The sequence below is a fragment of the Protopterus annectens genome, chromosome 16.part0 (genome assembly GCF_019279795.1).
Source record: "Protopterus annectens isolate FY-2018-M chromosome 16.part0, PAN1.0, whole genome shotgun sequence".
NCBI classification, from domain to species: Eukaryota; Metazoa; Chordata; order Ceratodontiformes; family Protopteridae; genus Protopterus; species Protopterus annectens.
The window spans coordinates 806683037-806710239 of NC_056750.1; the positions used below are offsets into that span (position 1 = coordinate 806683037).

General features: G+C 42.7%; 1 protein-coding gene across 2 annotated transcripts in view; it reads left to right on the forward strand.

The window, feature by feature from the left end:
• Positions 1 to 27203, forward strand: part of PRPF4 (pre-mRNA processing factor 4) — a 981057-nt gene that overhangs the window by 843660 nt on the left and 110194 nt on the right. For both annotated transcript variants that reach the window (XM_044058032.1, XM_044058033.1), the window contains exon 11: positions 10548 to 10670. In XM_044058032.1, the coding sequence (XP_043913967.1) occupies positions 10548 to 10670 (123 nt within the window). The remainder of the gene's footprint in view (positions 1 to 10547; positions 10671 to 27203) is intronic.

A 27203-nucleotide genomic window follows, 5' to 3' on the forward strand; every position in this document is an offset into this window, starting at 1 on the left:
TGCTGCCTTTAAATCACAAAAAGCCATATTTTCCTTTGGTCCCCACTCCAGAAAATGTCATTCTTTCTGGCTAGAAAGCATGTGATACAGAGGAACTGCCATGCTGGCATAATCCTCTATAAATTCCCAATTATAATTCATGATACCCAGAAATTTGTGCAAATCTGGAATGGTAACCGGTTTATCCATTTGCAAAATTCCCTGCACCCTCTCCGAACAAGGAGTACGCCCAGAATGACTTAAAATAGTACTTAGAAATTTTACTTCAGATGACATGAATTGTACCTTTTCACTTTTAACTTTAAACCCTGCCTCCTGCAGTGTTTGAAGGACCTGTGCCACTTTAGTTAAATGCTGTTCTTTTGTTTCAGACTTTATTAGTATGTCATCAGTGTAATGCAGAACAGAATCATCAGATTCTAGACCTTGTAGTATTTGTCCAACTATTTGGTGAAATATAACTGAACTGTTTTGAAACCCCTGCGGTAACCGTGCCTTGACATACTGTTCATTTTTAAATGTGAAAGCAAACCTTTGCCAGTCTTTTTCCTGCAGTGGTACTGCAAAGAAAACCATTAGCTAAGTCTATGACCATAAACCATTGACTTTGTGGTTTTATTCTTGTTGCTAACTCTGGGACCCCTGGAAACAGATTAGTCCGGGGAGACATGAATTGATTCACTTTTCGTAAATCAATAACCAGTCGATAAGTGCCATCTTTCTTTTTAACTGGCCATATGGGTGAATTTGTAGGGCTGTTTCCCATTTGAATTATTCCCACATCAAGCCATCATCGTATGCAATTTTGCATGTTTGTCTCTGCTTCCTTTGGGATTGTATACTGTTTTTGAAATGGTGGAATAAAATCTTCGTCACTACCTACAGAAACTGCTTCCTGTAGCTTCCCGCAGTCTGTGGGCCCTTGAGACCACAATTTAGGGAACTGTTGTTTTACCTTTAACCATACTTCATATTCAGTAGGGCTGACAGTACGGCTCTTTTCAGAACTGTTTGATACATGTATTGCCTCAATCATACACAACATGGGACCTTGTCCTTGCAATATAGTGCCATTAGGAAGGTCTCTGACAATTTCCATTTTGGATAATATATCCATTCCCAAGATTGTGGAAGCAGAAGAATTCTGCATCAAAAATACCCCTTTCACTGGTTCCCCTTGACAGGAGAATTGTACCTGTACAGGTTCACTACCTATGGCTAGACTCCCAGAGCCATTAAAACCTGAAATACATGTACGTTTAGACAAGGCAGGAGGCAAATGCCTACCTGTCACTGAGACATCCGCTCCTGTGTCTAGAAGAACATCTTCCCACAGGTTCCCCTCTACCCAAATGTTGATAAGTGGTCGTCCATCTTTCCCTTTCTTGAAGTTAGTCAAGAAAGAGACTTGGGGGGGGGTCACAACCCTATAGTAGATCTACTTCCCACCCCGAATCATCAGTGGTATGGACTGTAAAGGACATAATTGCAGTGTTTCCTCAACCTCTTCGCAGTCAACATAAGAAGATTGAGTAAGTTCATGATGCAAGGCTATTTGCTGCTGATAATTAGGATTTACTGGACCCTCAGGAACAAAGTCAGAAGGGACAGTTGTATCCTGTGTGCTAATAATATTACCTTGTACATTGACACTAGGTGTCACACCATCCCTTTGCTGTATTGGGAATACTGACTGTTGAGTGTTTGTGGTATATAGGGGTTGTTGCTGTAGTCCCCTATTACCCTCTGTCACATATTGTTGTGAAGTGTACTGTTGTGTTTGTACTTCTGGCTGCATTACTGTTGCTGTCGTGGTACACGTGGCTTATCAACATTTTTCACGGTAAGAAACTTACCCTTTGCCTCTTGTTCCTGGTGCCATCTGCGATAATATTTGCAATCATTTTTAGTATGACCTACCTGTTTACAGGAATAACAAATAGGCTGTCTCTTTTGAGGACCCTCTGTAGATTGAGTAACTTGAGAAGCGGAGTGGCTGGGGGAGCTGATGCTGCCCATTGTTGCCCCTGTGTAACTTGCCCTTGGCGTGATTATTCTGCTACCTGCTGTGGGATTTGCTGTCCCTGATTAATCCATCTCCCATGCCCCCTTCCCCTTACTTCACTAACAGTGGGTGCAGAACGGGGAGTGTAAATCTTTTGCTTGTGAATAGCATTATCTTTACACATAATATGTGTTTGCAGCAATTTATCTACTAACTCTGTGAGTGTGTTTGAAGATTCTTCATAAATAAGTTTAGTATCCCTTGGAACACATTCCAAATGGTCCAGAAAGGAGCGCATAACAGCTTTTTGAAAATTGACATCTTTCATATCTTTTTCATCACTGTCATTAACTAGCATATATACCATCTGGTAATGTTCGGCTTGTTCTTCCAGGGAATCACAGACTGTCATTTGAAACTGATCTAAAAGTGTTGGTGTGAGAGATTGTCCCCTAGTGTATGCTAACAATACTGCTGTCATTCATAGGTGTTTAGTTTGTATTGGATACTGCTTTTGCTGAATATAAGCCATGAAACGCTGAGGAATAAAATTCCAGAAACAACATTCAAGTGTATCATTCCATACAGTGCCTCCAGTTTTAAGAACCCAAACTTCAAATGTAATCATGTTATTAAAAATACCCTTCAGTTCATCCCACTTAAGGAGAGTTTCTAACATCCTAGACTGATGATAAACTTCAGCAGTAAAACCTGCTGAGGCTATGATAGGACTGGTAACAGCAGTTTCTAGTGCTTTAGATTGATATTTTTCTAACAGGGCTTGTAATTTTAAAAGATATTGATTAGCCAAGTCTGTTGCTCTAGCAGCCTTAGATTACTGTGTCTCCAACTGAGCTCGTAATGTGTTTATCTGCTCCCTTACAACAGTTACATCATGCTGTGTGTCAGCCAGTTGCTTGTCATATTTTTCTTGCAAACGGACAATTTTACTTATTAACCCTTTTATCATACCAGTAGCTTTACTGCCCTGTTCAATAACAGTTTGTGTAAAGGTCTTCATTTCAGTCTGTGAGACTTTCAAAAACTGAGAAAATTATTTTATACATTCAGTGGTGTCAGTATGCAGTTTATCAGATGCATTCCATTTATTACAGTAAGTCTGAAAATGACCCATGAGGTCAAGATCTTGTTGGTTGCTAACTTTAGCAATCCAATCCTTAAACTCCTGCAAATCAGACTATAAAGTATAAACGTTGACATCTGCATCACCGTCTAACAAATCTTTTGCAACAGGAACCATGGTCTGTGCTTCAGGCATTACTTTATCCTGGTTGTGTACCAGGTTTTGTACAATACGTTTATGACAAGGGATGCAAAAAGACAACTTTTAAATCATTGCAAATAGCACATTTTTGTACATTCTGTGGCACTTTTCCTTATGTACATACCAATCAAAGGTAGCAATTCATTTGCATAATGATGGATTATCAGTTTTCCCCTAATAAAGAATTACAGGTGCTCACATGCTGATCATACCATGTATTTAAATAATTTCACACATCTACATATGATTCAGACACATCAAAAGTAAAAGACTGAGTGCACTTCTTGGCATTATCATGAATTGCATTCATTGTTAAAAGAAAAACAGAAGAAAATATTTACCACAAATGTTCAGGACAAGGTGGCCAGTCTTGACACGAAAATCAGTTGTGGGAGAATTCTCTGCTGTCTTTCACTAGATGCTGGTGAGATGAATTTCTGGCAGTGGAAAATTTGGACCTCGTATATCACCAACTGTCTGAAGGAGAATTAGTGTACTGCCCTGTACTGCACTGCAGTGTTTGTCCTCCAGTCAATGGACAAAGTTTAGGAAGAGAAGAATCGATTCTAAGAAGATCTGCGTTGGAATGTCACACTGTGAGAGGCACCTCTTCAGGTCCCCCCCCCCCCACAGTTGTTTGTACTGGACTGGTCTCGCCACTGTTAAAGTGGTATTACACTATTCAGGTAGTCTGTACCTTTACTCAATGAAGACACTGAGACAGTTCTGCTATTACGACATTCATTTACTGCGCGCGAGGTTTACATCTTGTTTAACAGTGAAAGGTATATACATCAAAACATACTTCAGCTTAGAATAATCAGTCTCTCATACAAAAGAAAAAGTTCCAATATTTATAATGTCTTTTCCTGTCTGCATCAGCAGTTTAGAGAATTTGCCAGAATAAGTCTTTCCTTTCAAGCTGGTCTGCTGACAGTTTGTTTTCCATATCTTAAACATTCTGTTCCTAAAGAATAACTCTTTTTGTCCTTGGCCAATCTTGCGTATCATATTGACGAGACACAGCTGCATACAAGAGTTTGTCTTGACCTGCTTATAGGTAGTAAATTTCACAAGCTGCATGGTTTATAATAGATAAAATATTTTACTTCTGATTCTTATTAACAATGAATGCCAAGATATATGTTTTTGCCAAGTTAGTTAACTGTGTGCACTCTACACACTGAAATGCAGAACATTTATTTGACATTTTCAGAAAAAATCCACTGAAATCCATTTTAACCTGTTCTTTACTCTCACAATGGTAATGTTCTCTTAGGAACTAGACAAATTGCATCTGATGCAGGACAGTTTTTCTGATGGACAACTAAAAACTCATTTGCAGTAGGCAACAGTTTTATTCATTTCCAACGTCACAATGAAATTAGCCTTATAACTCCATTTGTGGGTTTGGCCTGGACAGGCAAGTGTCGTCATTGCTTTCTGTGATCACACCTGTCTTTGCTTGGCAGATTTCATTAAGGATATCAAGGCAACCTTTACAAATGACTCATTTGATTGTCACTCTTTTTGGACTACAAGTTATGGCACACATGAAGAACATGGAAAGAGGAAAGCAAGACTTTCAGCTACTGATGTAAGATGTCAAAGTCCATAGATCACCTTTTCAGGAACATAACAGAGCCCATCTCAGCTTTGGTTTAGGTGTAGAATAATAAGAGGTCTGGAAAAAAAGAAACGTATCATGGTAACTTTCAGAATGGTCACCAGGACATATGCAGGAATAATTTGCAACAATATAGCAATTTTGATCCCCCCTCCAGTGGAGAGCAGCTGAGATTCATCTGATAATTTGCCCAACTTTTCTACCTTGGAGACTATCGGGAGGGTTGGTTGTTCCTCCTCTTTCAGGTGCATCTGGCCATCTTTCAAGACTGGTGGATAAGGACAGTAATTACAGTTACCTTCCACAAGCAGCCCCCTCTTGCTAGAAGTCCCCCTCTGTCAGAAAAATGTGTCAATAAAGGAGGTTTTAAGCCTCTTTGTCAACCAAGAGGTCCCACCAAACCCAAAAATGATTAGGGTAGTGCTTCAGGTTCTTTTTTTTTGGTGTTCAAGAAAAGAAAAGACCTCAGGCTCATATTTAATTTGAGTGGCTTGAGCAAGTTTATTTCAGAAGAAGCCTTTCAAATTGCCTTTTTTAACTTCTTTGACAAGTTATCAGTTAGGGCATAGGCAAACATGCATTAACAGATAAGAAAACAAGCCATATTAACATTTTTTTCTGTTTACATACATTCTCAAATGTTTATGTTCATATGGTGCACTTCAGAAACTCTTGTCATATTGTGTCTATGCTTCCTATGAGTAAGATCACACCATTACAAAGCCTAATATGACAAATTTTTCAGTCTCAGTTTCTAGCAATATATTTTTGTCTGAGAGCTTTGGGTTTGATGGCTGCAACAACAATCTACATCTAAAGAGACCTCCAAAGCAAAACTCGCATGCACAGCACAAACCTCAGCACCAAGCATCATACATAGTACACGCATCTGTGTCTCATAGCCTCTAAGGCCCAGCCACAAACCCAACATACTAGTCATAGGAGACTCTATCGTGAGACACACAGATGTGTCCTTCACCAGGCTAGACAAGGAGAAAGTCAAGGTAAGTTGCTTGTCAGATGCCAGAATCAGCCATATCACACACCCTCTCAAGTCTGTTAACAACAGGTACTGTTATGACTGTGTCATAGTCCATGTTTGTGTGAATGACTTGAGATGCACCTCTCTGGACTATATGAAGAGAGACATGATTGAGCTTGTTGAATACGTGTCCCAGGCAGGTATGTCCCTAGCCTTAAGCAGCATCCTACCATCACCTAGAATGATGCCTCAATACAAACAGAAGATGATTGACTTTAACACTTGCCTTAGCTTCTGGTGCCATTCCAAAGGGATCCAGTACCTGGCAGCCTGGGAAGACATTATTGACAGACTATGATGCTTTGCCAGAGATGGCCTTCATCTGTCTCCCCCGGGCTTCAGGCTTCTGGCAAAGGCTCTTGCCTCCCCCATAGTGCGTTTTTTAGGCAAAGTCATGAGCACAATATTACCAACATGAAAAATTCTTCTAAACAAAATTTAAAGGTCATGCTACTAAATGGTAGGAGTCTTAGCATTAAACTGCACTCACTGCAAGCATTCCTTGCCTTGGGGGATGCTGACATTTGTGCAGTTGCTGAAACCTGGTTCAAAGCAGTGGAGAGCACCCCAGCCTTACCAGGTTACTCATCCTACCATACTTTCAGACTCCAAATGGAGGGCTACAAAGCCCAAAGGAGGTGGAGTTTCAATATTTATCAAAGACATACACACCTCCAGGCTGGTCTAAAGGTATGACACACAGGAGGCACTCCAAGTGCAGTTAACTGTTGACAAAGCACCTATTCAAATCATAGACCCCCCAACCATGACTCAGGACACCCACACCACATATCTGGACCTTCAAATCATAGCTATCCACAGAGCCCCAACCATGATTCAGGACCCCCACTCCACTTATCTGGACTTGTTTGAATCCATCAAGATTCAACCTTCCACCCTGATCCTGGGTGACTTTAACTTAACTACCCAACAACAGAGTGTAAGACCTATTCTAGCCCAAACATGAGTGCCCAGAGATTCCTTGACTTCGTCAATGCCAGTGTATTGGATCAGCTGGTTGACACCCCTACAAGAGGTGAAAATATCCTGGACCTGGTCCTAACCAACATGAGTAGCCCCCCTACAGTGTCATCCTCATTGGTAAGATCTGACCATGAAGTGATCACTTTTGAAGTCACCATCTCCCCTGACCCCTCCCCCCTTGTCACGGTCAAACGAAAAAACTTTTCCAAAGCTGACTACAGTCTCCTCAGAGCAAGTATAAGCAGCTTCACAGCCACCGTCCCTTGAGTTGGAGCTAGCACTAATGTCCACACCTACGCCAAAAAACTATATGAGCACCTTCATAGCTGTATGGACTCAGCAATATCTGACAGGACCAAATCATCATCTTCAAGGAAAAGTAAACCTGTCTGGTGGGTAGCAGCAATAAACAAACACTATAATAAAAGGAAAAAATTGGTGTCCAGGACCATGAAGGAACAGGTGCCAAGTCAGAAGCAATCTCTCCTTTGTCTGAACAAGCAAATAAAGTCACTTGTAAAATCCTGTAAGGCTAACTTTGAGTCCAAATTGGCCACATCCACTAAGGACAATCACAAGGCCTTCTTCACGTATGTCCGCAATCTCAAAGGTAACACCCAAATCTGCTCTGAACCAGTGGTCAGTAACACCACCTACACAAACACCATAGATATAGCCAACCTGCTGGCAGACAGGTTCAGTGAAAACTTCACCCCCCTGTCCCTTTCATCAGTAAAACAGGACATCACCAGGGAGCAGGACCTTAATGCCCTCTCAAAAGGCAAAAAATGCATTCTCCATGGGACCCGATAATATCCTTGGCTGTACCTACATGAACTCAGACATGAGCTCTCAGCTCCATTAGACAACCTATTCAACCAAAGCCTGGGCACCAGCTTCATCCCAGCTGAATGGAGGACAGCCATGTCATCCCTCTACACAAAGGTGGAGTGTCCACTGACCCAGGCAATTATAGGCCCATCAGCCTAACTAGCCTGATCTACAAGACCATAGAATGCGTTGTCATGGACCTTATAAACAAGGAGATTGGCATCTTCCAAGCACTTGACCCCACACAGTTTGGCTTTGTCAAAGGGAGATCATGCCTGTTAAACTTGGTCGACTTCTTCGAAACAGTCAACAAAGCCATGGACGAGGGGAAGACTGGGCACACTGCCTATCTTGACCTTGCCAAAGCCTTTGACACTATTCCCCACTTGGGCATAATAGATAAATGCTCCCAGCTAGGCATCAACCTGTATGTTACCAGATGGGTAGCTAACTGTCTCAGTAATGGAACCCACTCAGAGTAAAGGAAGCCACCTCTAGTAGTAGACCCGTAATGAGCAGTGTACCCCAAGGATCGGTCTTGGGGCCTCTACTGTTTGGGATATACTTTTCTGAGGTGCAAGTCAAAACCAGTGGTCTGTGGCTGACCAATTTGCAGATGATTGCAAGCTGGCACTGTCTTAAATTCCCCCAGTGATGTGAACATCCTCCAAGAAGGCCTTACTCAGACTAATGACTGGTGCCAAAAGCATAGCCTCAAACTGAATGCCAAGAAATGCATCATTATCTCCTTAGGGAAAATGGCATCCTCACTAATTTTCACATTAATAACGTACTAAGAACTCAGTCAGTCGTGAAGGACTTGGGCACCCAGGTTGATAGCAACCTGACTTTTGACCCCCACGTTGCCTCCGTTGTACGGAAGGCTTTTTACAGGGCCCACCTCATAAATAAATGTACTTCATCCATGAACAAGAAGATCATAACATCCCTGTACTCCTCCCTTATCAGACCCATTATCAAGTGCAGTGCCCCCTTCGGCATGTACCTTGTCAAGCACATGTAGCAGCTGGAGAGACCACAGAGGTTTCTGACTAGGAAAATCCAGGGTCTCAAACACCTATCCTATACAGACAGGCTAAACGCCCTGTCCCTCTACTCAGTCTCATACAGACTGCTCAGAGGTGACCTGTGTCTGGCATGCAAGGCCATCTCAGACCCAGCCTTGATGGAGTTGCTGCATATCCATAAGACAAACTCCACTCATGCAACCTGCACGCAAGGCCCTAACCTGGTCTGTGACATTAGTAGAACTTATTGACGAGATAGATTTGTGTATCAAAGACTCCCCCATCTGTGGAGTAGACTGCCTCTCCATGTCAAACAGAGTACCTCTCTAGCCCTCTTTAAGAGGAACCTGGACAACTGGATGGGAAACAGAAAATAAACCCCTAGGATCCCACCTGTGCCCCTATTGAACATGGGAAACAGGTGCTGACTTTAAGGGAACATGGGCAACATTCTTGGCTAGGCTTATAAGGGCCTCCAAGCCAATAGCCTAGGATCATCCTATGAACCTGTGAACCTACATGTGTGATTCTGCAAGATACTATATGCAAGTTCTTTAGCAAATGATGAAAATTCAATGATCCCAGCTTGCAGATCACATGTGCCTTCAGATTAGAATTTTTGAAGTGTACAGGTCACATCTGATTTGGTAGCTGCACAGTCTAAACCTCACTATGGTCACTCTGTGCCAAATCTCAAAAGGGCAGACTCTCCAGGGTGTATGGGCACAGTCAGAGGCTAGCTTTTATGTCACTATCTTAATAACGAGGGCAGTCCTCCTCACATTTTAGTAGGCCTTTCAAGAGTACCTGTCACCACAGTTGTCCATGCTGACATCATTGCTGTGGTCTGGTCTTTTAACAGCGGCTGGTGGGGAGGGGCTTGCTTCTTATCTACCTTTTTGTGGCTAAACGCATCTTTATTGAACTCCGCATGCATTCAAAACGGTCATCAACCTCATATCACAGTCATATACTTGCTGAGTTTATATGCTCACTTTTCCTTAAACATTTGTAAACATTTCAAGCTTATAAACCTTTTCCAGCTATTGAGCCTGTATGTCATTTATTACTCTTATTTGTGTGTGAACTCATCAAGTTTTTCCCCCCTTTCTCTGGCCTCATCTTTTGGAGAACCCTGTTGATGTGCAGTCTTTCAAGATCCTGCTTCCCCATTCATGTGGCAGGCCCAGATTGAGACACCCATTCTCTTTATTTTAACACCCTGGTCTCTCCATGGCCAGAGGCCTTACTTCCCACTTCTGGGTAGTTCAGATTTCTACTTCTTCACAGAAACTCAACAGGGAACAACATACAAAAGCAAGGGCATGTTTTTTTTTTTGTTCAAGGAGATTGCAAATATTTGGATCCATATGCAGCTACAGTACCTTCAGTGCTGGATTATCTTTCTCAAAATTTTGAGACAGAATGAAGTCATTTTTCTATTAAAGGTATTTTTATCACAGCTCAAATTCTTTGCCTTTAGCATCTTAAAAAGTTTGTCAAGAAGATTAGACTGGGTTGCCAAACAGATCTGAGAACCAGTGGTTAAAGGATTCTTGGATCTGTGTCCAACAGGTATGCTCAGGTGACTAGACAAAGCTGTCTCATTTACTTATTTTTTTTGTTAAAAAATGCAGTGAGTTAATAGGACACTTTAATGCTCTTTTTATGTATCTTGTAGAAAAATCTGTTCGGAAGGAGTATATTTTTGAGTGAATTATGTGGAATTTTCTTTGAATTTGCAGCTATGACCACTCTTGGCGTTTGTGGGATCTGGAAGTCCAGGAGGAGATCCTACATCAGGAAGGCCACAGCAAAGGAGTGTATGACATTGCATTCCACCCAGATGGATCACTTACAGGCACTGGGTGAGTCTGTTTTAAATCCTTTTTTTGCCTCCCTCATTGTGATCTAGACTTGACAGATCAGCTCTATAAAAGTTACTGCCTATAGGTGTTAAGATTACCCTAGCCACAGTAAGATTTATAGCTGGACAATTTAGTTTTAAATATCTGATGTGGTGTTGTCCTCTCTTGCCTTCATTCTTACCAGGGTGGGTTCGGATCCGACTTGGCCTTTATATCCATCCAAGCTTAAGCTTCCACTAGCTCGTGGCTAAACCTTATCCCAGCATGCAGTAGGAAACTTCCTCAGATCTTGTTTGCCGCTAAACAAGATCGGCTGCTTATTCTACTAGCTCTGGCTAAGTATACCTTTCATTATATATTTCTCCATTGGAAATTGTTTATTCCTTATTGCTGTTTGTTAAAAATAGCTAGTTTAGTTCCGTTTTTTGTGGCTATTTCCTGCTGTTGGCTGTTGTCTTTCCTCTAGGCCTTGTTTTCCCTCTCCCAGCTTCTACCTTAAAATTTAGATAGCCCGTTTAAATTAGGGTGTGCTTACTCTTCTTGTTTGCTTGTCTTCTCTTCAAGACCCTTTTTGAAGACAGTCCGTTTAAGTTAGAGAACTGCCTCCCCCCTTAGCCCATTTAAGTTAGAGGACTATCTCCTCCCCTTTTCCTTTCCATCTCCCAGGCATAGCTTGTTTAAGTTAGAGGGCTGTGCTCTCCTTTAATTCAGTATACTTTGCTTATTGTCAAAACGTTTGCTGTTTAAAAAAAAAAAAAACTTCTCTACTTATTTTCTTCTCTGTCAAAATGTCTTCTAAGGATTCAAAACCATCACGTTTCAAAAAATGTGGGCAAAAAAATGTGTTTGAGTGATAGACACACAATTTGTGTGTATTGTCTAGGAGCTGCCCATCTCCAGGAGTATTGCTCTATCTATCATTCCTTTAACGGCAGAGCTCTCCTGGAGAAGAAAAACATTGATATTGAGAGGACTGTTGAAAACCCCCTTCTTGGAGGCTGTACAAAAAGGTCTGGGTTTACCAAAAACTGACAAATCTCCAACGTCAAAATCAGACAAGTCTGGGAAGAGATCTTCCTCTTCCTGTGCTTCATCGGAGCCGTCATAAAAGATTGTAAAAATCTCGATGCTGGATCCGAAGCCCATCGGAACTGACAAATCTACTGCTCTGACACCATCTGTCTCAGTGCCAGCAGAGTTTGATATTCGGAGCCAGTCTCAAGTCTGGAGCCATTCTCCCCTACTCCAGCCCCCTTGACTCTGTCTTACAGGAGCCTATCTGATGATGACGTGGATCGAATGGTACAGAGGTTAAGGACACCAGCACTGGCCATGTTGCTATCGGATCCAACCCCGAGGGCTTCAAATCCAACTGCATCCTCCCCTTCTGCTCCGATTCCTACTTCGATCCAATTTCAGACTTCAGAGTCTGATTTTGTGGAACCATCGGATCCAAGACCTATAATGGGGTCTTTGGAGCCATTGCTCTGATGTCTTTGGCTCCATCGGAGCTCGAGGAGTCTGGGAGGCGACGCTCTCCAGTTGGGTCCAGGGAAGCAAGTCGGATCAGACAGTTGTCTCATCCGACCTTGCCTCTCGGGGCATTGGCTCAGGTAAGCTCAGCTCTTACCTCAGCCTTGGGCCCATCGTCCTTGATTCTGGGGGTTCTCTCGACTACTTTGGATCCAGGGATTTCCTCAGACAAGGGGCGGGGGGAAGCTTTTGAGGTGATTAGGAGAGTACTGTCTCCACAAACAGTTCAGTTGTCATCACAGAATGTTCTTCCCCCAAAAACACTGATATCTGCCTCTTAATCCTTGCATCCAAAGGACAGCAGAGATCCTAGGTCTCAGGATGCCTCACAGGGCACCCCCCACTCTTCTGAAGCCTCTCAAGACTACCCATCTGAAGAGGTCCCTCAAAAGAGATTATGTAAGAGGAAGCATTTAGACTCCCCAGAAGAGTCCACTTCTGATACAGACCTTGATGAAGCTGAAGGGTCCCCACAGTCACCTCCTGATGATGTTGCCTTTGGAGACATCTTAGAAATACTTAAACAGAGAGCTGGCTGGAAGTCCTCTAACCCTTCGGCAGAGGTGTCCATATACTTGAAGGCCTTCGGATCTCACCCTTCCTCCAGTTGGGTCTCTCCACCTTTCGATGAACTTATGGACCTAGTTTCTCGGAAGGTGTGTGTCAGTCTCCAGATTCAGTGGAACCTGTTCTTAGGAGGCCAGATAAGTTCATAACACCCCTACCAGACAGAACCTTTCTAAGGGAGTCCTAGTAGATGCTATGGGGGTGGCGGTGGCAGCCACCAAGAAGGAACTCTGAGTCATCATCTTCTCTTCATCCACCGAGCAAGGAGTCTTGTACAACGGACAGATATGGAAAGTGCATTTTTTTCTTTAGTGCTTTTTGTCCTCAGATTGCTGAATTACCTTACCCATTATACTAGATTAAAGAGAGACCTCCTGAAAGAGCTAGGAGATACTCTCCAAGGTTCCGTAGCTGAAGGGGTTTCAGATGAAGTTTCCTCTCAGCTCTCTACCTTAAATTCAGTTGTCAATGCCTCCATGAGACTGATCTCTTATGCAGCAGATGGAGCAAGTAGAGCAGCGGGTTCAGGAATTTCCCTAAGGAGGTGTTCTTGGATGCGCTTGTATGAATTCGCGGAGCCCTTTAAATCTTCCTTTGTGAATGCTCTGTTCGATGGCTCATCCCTGTTCGGGCCCAAGGTCAAGGACAAACTAACCAGGTGTGAGTCCATTTTTCCCTACCTACAAGACCTTATCCCAAAGGTCAGAAAGTAAGTGGCAAAATGTGGTTTCAAAAATCTGAGAGAGCTTTCCAGCACACACGTGGTGAATCTTCCCCCAGGGGCAGAGAGGGAAGTAGTAATGGAAGATTCCGACCATGTGGCCGAGGGGGTCCGCAGAACCAGGTTGAATTTTTCTTTGGTAAGCCCTTTCAGAGCTCCTGAAAGGAGGGCCTGCCTTTCCATCTCTGTAGGTAATTGGGGATCACTTATCTTTGCACCCAGAAACCTGGCAATAAATAAAAGACACATGGATACAAAGCATCATATCCAGAGGTTACTCCATAGACTTTTTCTTTCCTGTCCCAAACAAAAAAAAGATCCCAGACATTCCACCCAGTCAAAGGCAACAGCCAACATTTGAAATTCAAAAGTTGCTAGACAAAAGAGTTATCCAAATAGTCCCCGCAGACCAAATAGGATCCGGAACTTACTCAAGATTCTTTTTAGTTCCAAAGAAAACAGGGGACTGGAGACCAATTCTTTATCTTAGAAATTTAAACAAATCAGTAAGAAAGTCCAAGTTTTGGATGGTAACACTGCAGTTAATACTCCCTTTTCTGGGACAAGACAATTGGATGTGCTTGATAGACCTACAGGATGCGTACTACCACATAAAAGTGGACAGGCAATCCAGGAGACACCTGCGCTTTCGGCTTGGAGATGGTCACTACCAGTTTTGAGCTCTGCCCTTTGGCCTCACTACAGCCCCCAGAGTGTTCACCAAATGTATGGCAGTAGTAGCAGCTCACTTGAAACGCCTAGGATTACGGGTGTTTCCATACTTACACGACTGGCTCCTAACCACCACCACTGAGCATCTACTAATAAAGGTGAGAGACACCACCTTGCAGCTCTGCTCTCACCTAGGAATTACAATAAACGAGAAATCTACTTTGCTGCCTTATCAGCATGTCGTATTTATAGGAGCAGAATTGGATTCAACAAACATGATGGCCAGGCTTCCTCCAGAAAGAGTTCAAGTTGTACGACGTCAGATTTTCAATCTTCTCCTAAAGAAAAAGGCCAAAGCAAGGATAGTCCTAAAGGTCTTGGGGACCATGGCAGCGGCTGTAACTCTGATCCCCTTAGCACGTCTGCACATGAGAATTCTCCATTGGCTACTATCCACTCAGTGGTCAATGCAGGAATTGCTGATGTCCCACAAAATAGTAATAATAGAAACTTGCAAAAAAGACCTTTGTTGGTGACTTTACTGCACTCGTGTCCCTAGGTTGACCATTTGTACTTCCCCAACCACTGGGCACAGTGACCACAGATGCCTCTCAGATAGGGTGAGGGGGCATTATCTTGGAAAGACAGTCCGAGGCACCTGGCAGGATCACGTCCCATTTGCACATCAGTGTCCTAGAGATGAGAGCGGTGCTTCTAGCGTTGCAAGCATTCCAGGACTCTCTTCCGCTGGAAACCGCTGCAGTTCAGACAGACAACAGGTCAGTTGTATGGTATATAAACAAACAAAGAGGAACCAGATCTTACCCCCTTTGACGAGAGGCGCTGAGAGTATGGTAGTGAGTGACCGCTTCCCAATGTTTTCTGAAAGCAACACACATCCTGGGAAATCCAACGTGATAGTGGACAGACTCAGCAGAGCGATTCTGATGCCTCATGAGTGCTCCCTAAAACAGGATGTAGTGGAAAAGATTGTCAGCAAATGGGGCCAGCCTTGCTGCGACCTTTTTGCGACATCCATGAATGCCAAATGCAGCAGCTACTATGCCCTTATTCCTCCTCCGGGGGAGTCACCAAGGGATGCACTTGTTCACAATTGGCCTTTGGGTCTCCTCTACACCTTCCTCCTTTTCATCTAATACCCAAAGTACATCAGGAAGCCAATTGCTTGGGAAGGGACTTAATACTTAATACTTATTGCTCCATACCAGCCTCATCAAATCTGGTTCTCCTTCCTGTGGCCTCACCTTTGGGAAGAGCCTTGTATTTTGGACCCAGTTCCAGACCTTTTGACTCGCGCATCAGGATCCTTCCCCCTTCAAACCCTCAAATTAGCAGTTTGGCTGCTCCGATTCCAACAATAGCCAAGTTTCCTAAACTCTCCATCAGTTAAACACATTCCAATTTCTTCTCATAAGGCTTCTACAAGAAAGATATATAGAAGCAAATGGAAAAGATTCTCTATATGGGCGTCTCATAACCACATTGATCCTTTTTCTGCCCCAGTCAGTTCCCTTCTAGAATTCCTTGCAAAATTATTCAACGAGGGTGCAGCTGCGGCAACCATTAGAGTTCAACTTGCAGTGATCTGTAGATGTTCATCGTGCATACAGCTGCAGTCATAACAGATGGGTTCTCCTGCCGTCAGGCGGGTCCTCAGTCGGCCGAATTCCAAAGTCTAGGTCCGGCGTCGGTTGTCGTCGCTTCTTCCCTGACATCAGTGTGCCAGGGGTATAAAAGGGGTATAAAAGAACCAGCCGACGCCATTTTCTTCAGTCTTTCTTGCCGCGCGGTGCCCGAAGCAGAAGCAGTTCGCAAGTGCCGGTCGGCCAGCTCCTGAAATTACGAAAATTTTGCAACTAAAGTCTTCTTGAAAGCTAAGTACCCCGTTGGGGAAACTTTTCTTGCCTCAGACCGATGTCAGACAAAGTTAATAATTGTATTTCTTGTGGGAAGCAAATATCGCATAATGATTTTCATTCCCTCTGCATTCCGTGCTTAGGCCCAGACCACGACGTCTCTGCCTGTCATTTTTGGGCTACATTCAACAAACGCACCATTAAGCGTCGGGCGGAGTTCGCCCAGCACTATTTTGGCAGAAAATTTAACTATATTATGTCGTCGGATACTCCGACTCCAGTTTTGTCTAAAAAACGCAAAGATAAGGACCGACAGACGAGGTCCGCGGCCTCTACTGACACCACGCCAAAGCCGACTACAGGTGGTCCGGTTCTCAGCGAGGCACCTACGCAGCCCCTGCCTACCAACGACACTTCATTGGCGGTGTCTTCTGTACCCGAGGTCGCAGGCTCCTCGGCCCACACCCCGACTACAGATACCAAAGCCACTTTTGGTGGTGAATCTCAAAATGTAGACAGGTCTGCCTCCTCTCAAGGTGTCTTCAGACCTTACTCTTCTTTTTCTATCAAGGCTTTCACTAAGTCTAAAGCAGCCATGCATTCTAAGAGACAAGCTCCACAGGGCCCTTCTCCAGGCCCCATGCCTAAAAAACAGATGCTTAAAATGGCTGAGGATTTGATTGCTTTTATCAGGGTTCTCAACCCCGGACAAAAGGCCCAGAGTGGAGGAAGAATCCCCCTCCTCTGACCAGGCCTCCATTATTTCAGAGCACTCTGATGAACAGGAACATTCTTACCCCCCTTTTGAAGATTCTGATGCTGAGGAGTCCATTCCCCTCTGTCTCCCCCCCAGAGGATTACTCATTTGGGGAAACCTTGCATACCTTAAGGGAACACTTCCACTGGGAAGGCCAAGAGTACTCAGATTCCAAGAAAAGGCTTAGAGATTTTCTCTTGCTACCCCAGCACTGGCCTCTGGCTATACCTCCTGTCTTAGACATACTAGATGATGTGTACTCGGAGGCCTGCCTTAACCCGGATTCTTTACCTCCAGCCCCAGTCAAGCCTGACGGGTACTACCGGGTTCCTGACTCACACCAATTTTTATACAAAAGCCATACGGCTGACCCAGAAACTATCTCACAGGGCCCCAAGGGAATTAAGGCCTCCACTGCTAAAAATCCATTACCTTCCGAGAGAGATTCCAGATCTTTAGAAAGGTGGGGAAAAAAGGTATACACCTCGGCCACCTTAACCATGAGGGCATTAAACTGCCAGTTCCATATGCTAAAGTACCAACAGTTTCTGTTATCACAGTTGAAAAGTAAAATGTCACAACCTGAACAACCAGACTTGAAGGAGTTGCAGGATTTGATGCATAGTGCAGAACAAGTGGGTAAACATACATTGCAATGTGGTTTTGATGCTCTAGAGGCCTCATGTAGAGCTGCGGTTACAGGATCAGTCATACATAGATAGACATGCCTGGCTCAAGGAGCAAACCTTACCAGATCATGTAAAAGCTAAATTACTAGATGCCCCTCTGCAAAAGGATGTATTATTTGGTGTTAAAGCTGAGGAGGTATTAAAGAAAATGGAGGAAAAGGCTAAATCAATGCAAACAGTGAAAGATTTTCTACAGGTACAACCTCCACGTTTCAGTAGAAATTGGCCTTCCAAAAATTGGTCCTTTCCAGCCACGGACAGACCCCAAAGAGGTAGATACAGGCCCGAGGGCAGAGGGCAATCTCAAGGATCATTTAGAGGCAGACAATGGCAAGCTCCTACACAAAGAGGTGGTGAGGATAGTTCGCAGCCATTCAGAAAGCAAGCCCAATGACTTTCCCTTTGCATGCCAAGCAAGGCTCAAATGGCAGCACCCTTAGGCGGAAAACTGGCATTATTTTCAAAAAATTGGCATATTGTCACAAAAGACAAATGGATCCTGGACATTATAAACAGAGGCTACAGATTCCCATTTTCACACCCTTCCAAAAATGAGAGGCATGCCAAACCTGCCACACAATCAAAGGGCAGAGGCACAAAGACAAATTTCAGATCTCATGGACATGAAAGCTATTCAAGAGGTACCTACTCGCGAACAAGGGTCTAGGTTTTTATTCCAGACTATTCCTGGTACCAAGGAAGGGAAAAGATTGGAGACCTATTTTGTACCTATCCATCCTAAACGCATTTTACTAAAATTCAAGATGCTCACATTACAGCAGCTTCTTCCCATGCTGGGCAAGGAGTCTTGGCTGGTAACATTGAACCTCAAGGAGGCATACCTGCATGTCCCAATCAGACAAAATTGCAGAAGATACCTCAGATTTCTTGCAGGTTCAACCCATTATCAATTCTCTGCATTGCCCTTTGGCTTATCTACTGCGCCCAGAGTATTCACGAAATGCCTGGCATCAGTAATTGCCTACTGCAGACTTCAAGGGATACAAATATACCCATATTTGGACGACTGCCTGATCCAAGCGGACAGCAAGCACATACTTCTGAAACATCTGGCTTTTGTAATAATGTTGTTGAATTCTCTGGGATACATGGTCAACAAAAAGAAATCAAGGCTACAACCCTCTCAGAAAATAATTTTCCTGGGTGCCAACTTGGACACAAACACCCAGATGGCCTACCTCACGCCAGAGAAGCAGGGGCAACTAACTCAATACTTCAGAACTCTAGCAAATTTCACCAGGCTGACTGCAAGGAAAATCCTGCAGGCTCTGGGATTCATGGCATCTTGCATCCTACTAATCCCATGTGCAAAGCTGCATATGAGGAAACTTCAATGGTACCTGAAAAACCTATGGTCTCAGCACAGCCACAGCTTAGCAACAATAATACCACTAATTCCATGTCTTCAAAAGGAATTTCTGTGGTAGGCTCAAGCATGCCAAACAAACACAGGTCTCCCATTCTGCAAGCCTCAAGCAAATCATCACAACAGACACCTCGGACTACGCCTGGGGGGCGCACATGACAGATCGGTGCATTCAGGGCAAATGGTCCCAAAAAGAAAAGCACCTTCACATCAATCAAAAGGAAATGCTAGCAGTAATAAATGCTATTATGGCTTTCAAAGACCTTCTGCATCCAGGTCAACTATTGATAAGGACAGACAACACCACAGTAATGTGGTACATAAACAAACAGGGAGGAACCCATTCATACCCCCTATGCAGGCTGGCCATGTCACTTTGGAACATGGCTCTGGAATTACAAATCGAACTTCAAGCACAGTACTTGCCAGGCAAGGAAAACAAGCTGGCAGACAACCTAAGCAGAAATATGACAGATACACACGAATGGAAGTTGCATCCTCAAGTTTTTACAGAGATAACTCCAGCATGGGGAAGGCCAGACATAGATCTCTTTGCCTCCCACAAAAATCACCAATTGACAAAATTCTGCTCAAGGACTTTTCATCCACAGGCCTGGAGAGTGGACACTCTCTCTTTCAGTTGGACAACAATGACAGTTTATGCCTTTCCACCTCTTCCTCTGCTGCCCAAAGTTCTATTAAAAACCAGAGCAGGCAGACCAAAGATGATTCTCATTGCTCCAGACTGGTCAAGACAGCACTGGTACCCACTCCTGAGGAGCCTGACGCATTCCCCTCCATGGACCCTGCCTCTAATGCCTCTTCTTCTGACTCAGCACAGCTTCAAAACTCTTCACAGTCAGCTGAAAACACTCAATCTGGCCGCATGGAAGATTCCTTAACATCACAACAGATCCTACTCTCCAAGGAGGTGCAGGATGTCATTTTGGAGGCCAGAAGGCCGTCTACTAGAAAAGCTTGCTCCGCATAATGGAAACAGTTTTGTGCCTGGAATGAGAAAAAGGGCCAGAATCCTGGAAAACTGAATTTACCTCAAATATTACAGTATCTAGCTGAGCTGCTAAGCAGTGGACTTTCATTCTCCTCCATCAAAATCCATGCCTCAGCCATTTCTGCCGAATACAACACTGATCCACCTTTATTCTCTCACCCCCTCTTAAGACAATTCCTCAGAGGGGCTAAGAATATAAAACCCCCAAGGAAACTACCAATACCTGCTTGGGATCTCAATTTCATTCTAGAAAAGCTGACCTTGCCTCCTTTTGAGCCAGCTGCCTCAACAGATTTGCAATATTTGTCCTGGAAAACAGCTTTCCTTCTGGCTATCACCTCAGCTCAGAGGGTATCGAACTACAAGCCCTCATGGCTGTGCAGCCTTTATCATCTTCCATCAGGACAGAGTTTCCTTACGAACCAACCCGTCCTTTATGCCAAAGGTGGTATCCAGGATAGCTTTGAATCAGGCTATACACTTACCTACCTCCTACCCTAATCCTCAAAACAAAGGGGAGAGACTACTACATTCCTTGGACATCCACAAACAGCTGCGTTATTATTTGGACAGAACAAAGCCTTTCAGAAAATCAGAACAGCTCTTTGTGTCCTATGCTATACGAGCTCAAGGGAAGCCAATTTCCAAACAGACAATCTCAAAATGGATAGCCCACTGCATATGCTTTTGTTACTCCTTTCATGGTAAATCTGTACCTGCAGGCATCAGATCTCACTCCACAAGGGCCACAGCTACCTCTGCAGCCTTCCTCAGAGGAGTTCCTACCAAGGATATTTTGGAAGCAGCCACTTGGAGTTATGTGCATACCTTCTCCAAGCACTACCACCTACCATTATACTCCAAACCTAGAGCAGGCTTTGCCACTGCAGTCTTGCAGGGCATTCTGGCTCCCCCTAGTTCCACCTAGTGCATACCACCCCTTTCTTAGCTTTGGGATTCTACCCATCTGTTATGACTGCAGCTGTATGCACGATGAACATAGTACAGTTTTGTACCTACCATAAATGTAGATGTTCAAGTGCTAATACAGCTGCAGTCCAGGTTTCCCTCCCTCCTTCCCCTCTTGGGACAGGCCTATTGGCTAACACCTCCTCATACAACCTGATTGGGGTATTCGTTTATGGTGTATTTGCTTGCAACTACTGTATTTTGATTATATTGCATTGCTTTATTACATAAATTTATGTATTGCCTTCCTTCTGGGGGCACCTGACATCTGGGGCAAGAAAAACTGAAGAAAATGGCGTCGGCTGGTTCTTTTATACCCCTGGCGCACTGGCGTCAGGGAAGAAGCGACTGGACCTAGACTTTGGAATTCGGCCGACCGAGGACCCGCCTGACGGCAGGAGAACCCATCTGTTATGACTGCAGCTGTATTAGCACTCGAACATCTACATTTATGGTAGGTACAAAACTGTACTTTTTCACATAGGTGAATCTGGCCTCAACATTGTCTAATAGACTATGAAAAGCATTTCTTAAAGGTACTCTATTAATAAGACCACCCATCAGAGACCCCCAACACCATGGGACTTAAATTTCATCCTATTTCGTTTAATTTTTCCCCCTTTTGAGCATCATCTTGTGAACTCAAGTTTTTGACATGGAAAACTATTGTCTTGATAGCAATTACCTCTGCTAGGAAAACTACAAACATTTACAGTAAGGCTCCCTACTTGCTTTTCCATAGAGATGGGGTGTCCTTACGAACAAACCCTTCATATTTGCCAAAAGTATGTTCAGAAACAAATTTAAACCAATCTATAGAGCTACCAATCGTTTACCCAAATTATGGGAATAAGGCAGAGTACATGTTACATTAACTGGGTGTGCATAGGCAATTACGTTTCTATCTACACAGGACTAAGAACTTCCAAAAGTCTGACCAGCTATTTAACTCTCATTCAGATTCAAAGAAAGGTACTTCAGTCTGTAAGGTGACACTTCCAAAATGGCTTTCAGATTGCATAACATTCATCTGTAAGTCTCAAAATAGAGATCTCCCCGAAAGAGTTAAAGCTCACTCTACAAGAGCCATTGCAACCTCTTCCACCTTTCTGGCTAAACTACCAATTGATACTATTTGTGCTGCGCAACATGGGCAAAACCACATACCTTTATCACTCATTACAAACTTGATTTGGCCTCCAGGAACAAGGCCTATTTTAGTTCCATGATTCTGAAGAATATTCTCCCTTGAGCCACACAAGAAAGACTGTGCTATTGACGCTGTCCCATCCTGGTAAGAATGAAGGTGAGATAGGGCAACACATAAAGAAGTTATGTACTCACCGTAATAGTCCATGTGTGTTCTCCATCTTCGCCATCATTCTGACTTCCCACCCTCCATTTCCCCATCCATTTTTACTGCTGAAAGACTGAGTTGGTGCAATTGGTTATCTTTATTCTCTGGCCTTCTTCATTGCACTTTGAGTTATTCAACAGTGATTGTTTTCTTACTTCTATTTTAACTGCAAACAAGATCTGGGGACATTTCCTACTGCATGCTGGGATAGGCTTTAGCCACAAGCTAGTGGAAGACTTCGAGCTTGGATATAAAGGCTGCGTTGGTTCCAAGGATTAGATCTGAACCCGTCCTGCTAGGAATAAAGACAATGGTGGACAACACACATGGAACATTATGGTGGGTACATAACTTCTTTTTTTGTTAATATTGAATTGCAGTTCATTATTTTGTCATGTACTTTAGGGTGTGGTGACACACTGCATTCAGATTAAGGCATCTTATGGTGGGCATCAAGGTGTGTGTGGTCCAGTTAGGATATGAAAGGTATGAAATGTATTTGTTATACATTTCTCAAAAGCTTTCAACTTAGTTGAATACTCCATCCTGTTTCACAGATTTAAGAATTCTTCTGTAGAATATTGCCTGGTTTACCGGCTAAGTTGACATCGAACACTAAAATGGAAAAGTGCATTACCGTACCCGGTTTCATTAACCAGTAGAATACCTTTGGACCTCTTCTTTTCACAGTATTTATAAATTGTATAAGAAAGTAGTGCCACAGTATCAACCATTGTGGTATGCTCATGACTCCAGTCTCCTCAGCTCATCTTCAATTCCCACAGCAAGCTCCACAATGCTTTATTTTCCAGTTATGAATAGTACAAAATGCTAGCAAATCAGAAATTGTACTTTTTACCCACTCCTCCTGTGCACTCAGATCAGAGATTTGGGCACGCACAGACACCCAGACATGCACACAAAGAAGGACAGATGTGTATATATGCACACACACACACACACACACACACACACACACACACACACACACACACACACATACGCACACACAGATGCATGCAGACACACACACACATACATATATATATATATATATATATATATATATATATAAAACCAAGTAAAAATAAGCTTCCACTAGTGATGAGATGAAGAACAGACAGCCCAATCTGTATTTTTAATGTTTCCGTTCTATTTATTCCAGAAAGAACTTCATCAGAATGAAGTTCTTTTTGGAATAAATAGAACGAAAACGTTAAGAATACAGATTGCTAGTGGAAGCTTATTTTTACTTGGTTTTATCATTTTGGTTCCTGTGTGTTGTTGTTACATATATATATATATATATATATATATATATATATATATATATATATGTGTGTGTGTGTGTGTAAACACACATATATATGTATAGATACATATATATATATATATATATATATATATATATATATATATTAAGAAAACAGGTTACACTCGGAGGAGTAAACGCCACACACCAACTGAAAAGTATTATAGTATAACAAAAATATATGGCTTCTTGGCGTGTGCGACCATGCATCAAACGAAACTTGACGTAACAATGGTTCTTCCTATAAAAAAGTTTTAATAACGTGCACTGGTAAGCACTTTCACAATAGCTTCTTCAGACCAAGGTATGTGTGTGTGTAAAAACACATATATATGTGTGTGTGTGTATATATATATATATATATATATATATATATGTGTGTACATATGTATATCCATATGTATACACACATGCGCACGCGCACACACACACACACCCACACATATATATATATATATATATATATATATATATATATATATATATATATATATATATAGGAACAGATGCATGTGTCCAGACACACACACAGGGATAGTCGTAGGTGTATGTGTGTGTGTGTGTGTGTGTGTGTGTGTGTGTGTGTGTGTGTGTGTGTATATATATAGATATATATATATATATATATATATATATATATATATATATATATATATATATATATATATATATGTGCACACATTCACTCGCACTCACAGAAGGACAGAGGCATACACAACACACAAATGTACAGCAGCTGTCATGGACACCATCGTGTACAGTATGAAGATGTACTTGGTGTGGTGTAAACATCGAACCTGTATTACTTTAGTCTGTAGAGGTACTCTCCATTCAGATTAAGGCATACTATCTCAGCAGCTGTGGTGGGGATTGAAGTGAGTGTGTAGCCCTATATAGAAAACTATTAGCAAGTACCTATGTAAGTATTTTCTGAACTGTTAATCTGAATGCAGCTGCAAACTCCAGCTGTGGGCTTAGATTACATTCAGACCAAGGCAGTATGTGGTTGCAGGCTGAGGTGAGAGAGGATTGTTGCTGATACCCTGCATGGAATATTGCAAGTCTGCCTATTGTCTTCCATGGAGAACAGGTTAGATAACCCTTCATTTCAATGTCTGTGCCACCCCCAAAACATGGGAAGGGTACACATGAGACAATGTTAATATACCCTGACTCAGTAAGGGAGGCATGCACAGCACGCATGGTGTATACCACACAACTCTGCTGAGCAGAGTTTGTGGTAGTAGAAGGATACTGGATAAAATGTAGCCTAGTCCGGTAATATATTGGTACTTTGGAAGTACTACTGCCTAAAGCTCCTTGCCTGATTTTACTTGCTGCTTTCATCCAGAGAGACTCATTTTGTAGTTCATGATGCATAGTCTGAAAGTTGCCATGAATCTTCATGCTCATCTCTCAGTTGTTGGGTTTCTTAACAGGAGCTCAGAATAGGACCTAATCATTTCTGTGTAAGAATACTTATTGGACTAAACTCCTTTTACTACCCTGACAGATTAAAAGCCCGCTGAATTTATTCCATGTAATAGTGGCTATTTTGAAGTGGTATATGCTTGGCCTTCTGTCCCATTACCATCTCATTTCACTACCCGCAACAAAGTCTACACTACAGTTATAACTTTCATCCTCACCTCTGTCTTTCTATCTAGTTAACCCCTAACACTTCCTGAATTCCCTTTTTCTGCCTTCATAATTAACAATGCAACCTTTTTGCCTAACATGTTTTGTCAAGCGTAGACATTGCGGTACAGTATGGCTGACGGATCCTTTTCATCCTGTCTGTCCAATCTAAAGTATGGGTCCTTGAACCCCCTCTCAGATCCGATTTAGCTGTTTTAATGCTTCAGCCTCAAGCCCTTCCAGACTTTCCAATCCCATAATGCCCTGCTCCTTCCTGACTGACTGATCTTGTTTGTTTCATTTTAAAGTCGCAAGCCTAGACTCAACAGATAAGTGCTGTGACTCATATTTGTTGTTATAACTAGTTGGATTGTGGCCTTTTGGGCTTGCTTTTGTATGTTCAGCTTTTCTAAGTATTTGCTTTAAGACTGTAGTTTTTCCCTTCCTTTTTGGGAGTTGTAATTTAGGCCTTGCATTCTTGACCTTTGTACTATTTTGGTTTCCTTTGCTGTGTAGATTTTTGATGAGCTTACTAGCATTCTTGCTGCAGTTCTTAGCTTGTTTGACTGTGTAGATAGTTGAGAGTAGCAGACAAACCCTTCTCTCTACTGTTACTTCTGTACTGTTGAGGTGCCATGCTTCAGGTAAAATGTTAAACTGATGCTGTGTGTGCCTAAACTGGCAGTATCTTAAGTAGGTATTAGAGATCCCATGACAGTTATTGAAGTAAAAATAAGGCCATTTATTATAAAAACAAAAAAAAATATGTTCATAATATCGTACCAGATTACAGACCATTAAGAAACTGCTACAGCAACCAAGCGAAATGCACCGGGAATCAGCCACAAAGACAAATGAACTTTTTAGCACTTTCTTCCACTTTAATTTTACGCGGACTTCTTCATCTAAGGATGAGGAAGAATTATCTTACTCTGAACACCTCTCCCCTAAATCCTATCCTGACTCTTGACTCAGATGGTACCCTCTCTTCTGCTTCTCCCTCAGAAGATTTATCCTTTGGGAATACCTTGCATAAGATGGTGGCTTTTCATTGGAAGAGCAAGGATTTCTGTCAGGCCTAAACTCATTACAGGCAGTTTTTTAGACCACTGGCTATTCCTCCAGTTCATTTGGTACTAGGTAATGTTTTTTAAGACATCTCTCTGCTCCCAGCCTCTCACTGTCTGCCACCTGCCCCAAGGAAACCAGATTCATTTTTTTTTGTTAGCTTTTAACACTCACAAGCACCTCTACAAGAACCCACAAGCTGATCCTAGTGTAGTGTCAAATGAAAGGTACTGTGATGCACTTTTTGGCATTGTTATAAATCGTTCAAAACAGGAGCGACCCCAGCACTGAGACATGAGGCAACCCGCTAGTAACTAGCCTTTTTAGGAGGAAAATTCACCTAGCCTATCTTCTTGGATCCTGTCTGTAAACCTGCTGTGACTGTCCAGTGAATGATATAGAGGTTTGTACCCAGTTTACTGAGCTTTTTTGCAATGCCAAAGTAGAGGTATTGTGTCAGATGCCTTGGCTAGGTAGAGTTAAGCAGTATGCACCATTTTACCCTTTTCATTTGCTTTGCTGACCCTCTCGAAGAAATTCGCCTGATTGAATAGGCAAGATCTTCCCTTGACAAACCCAATCTCATTTGGATCTAGTGTTTATAGGTTGCCTATTTCGTCATTTAGGATATAAACAATTATTCTCTCCATAATTTTTATCAGACTTGTCAGGCTTATGCATTGATAATTCACAGAGTCGGAGTGGTCTGCCCTTGCACAGTGGGATAACAGTTGCAGTCCTCCATTTGTTTGGCACAAAGCCTGTTTGGAGACTGTGGTTAAATGTGTTCCTAGTGGTCCCAGTATTTCATGTTTCATGCTGTTTAGGAGGTATTCTGGGATTTTATTGGGACCTATTGATGCAATTTTCTAAGCCTTGAAGATTGCCTTAAGCACATGGTCTCTAGTAGTAGTTGGGGGAGTTATGGGTATGAGTATTTCCTGAGGGGGTATCTGGTGTGGAGAAGGGGCTAA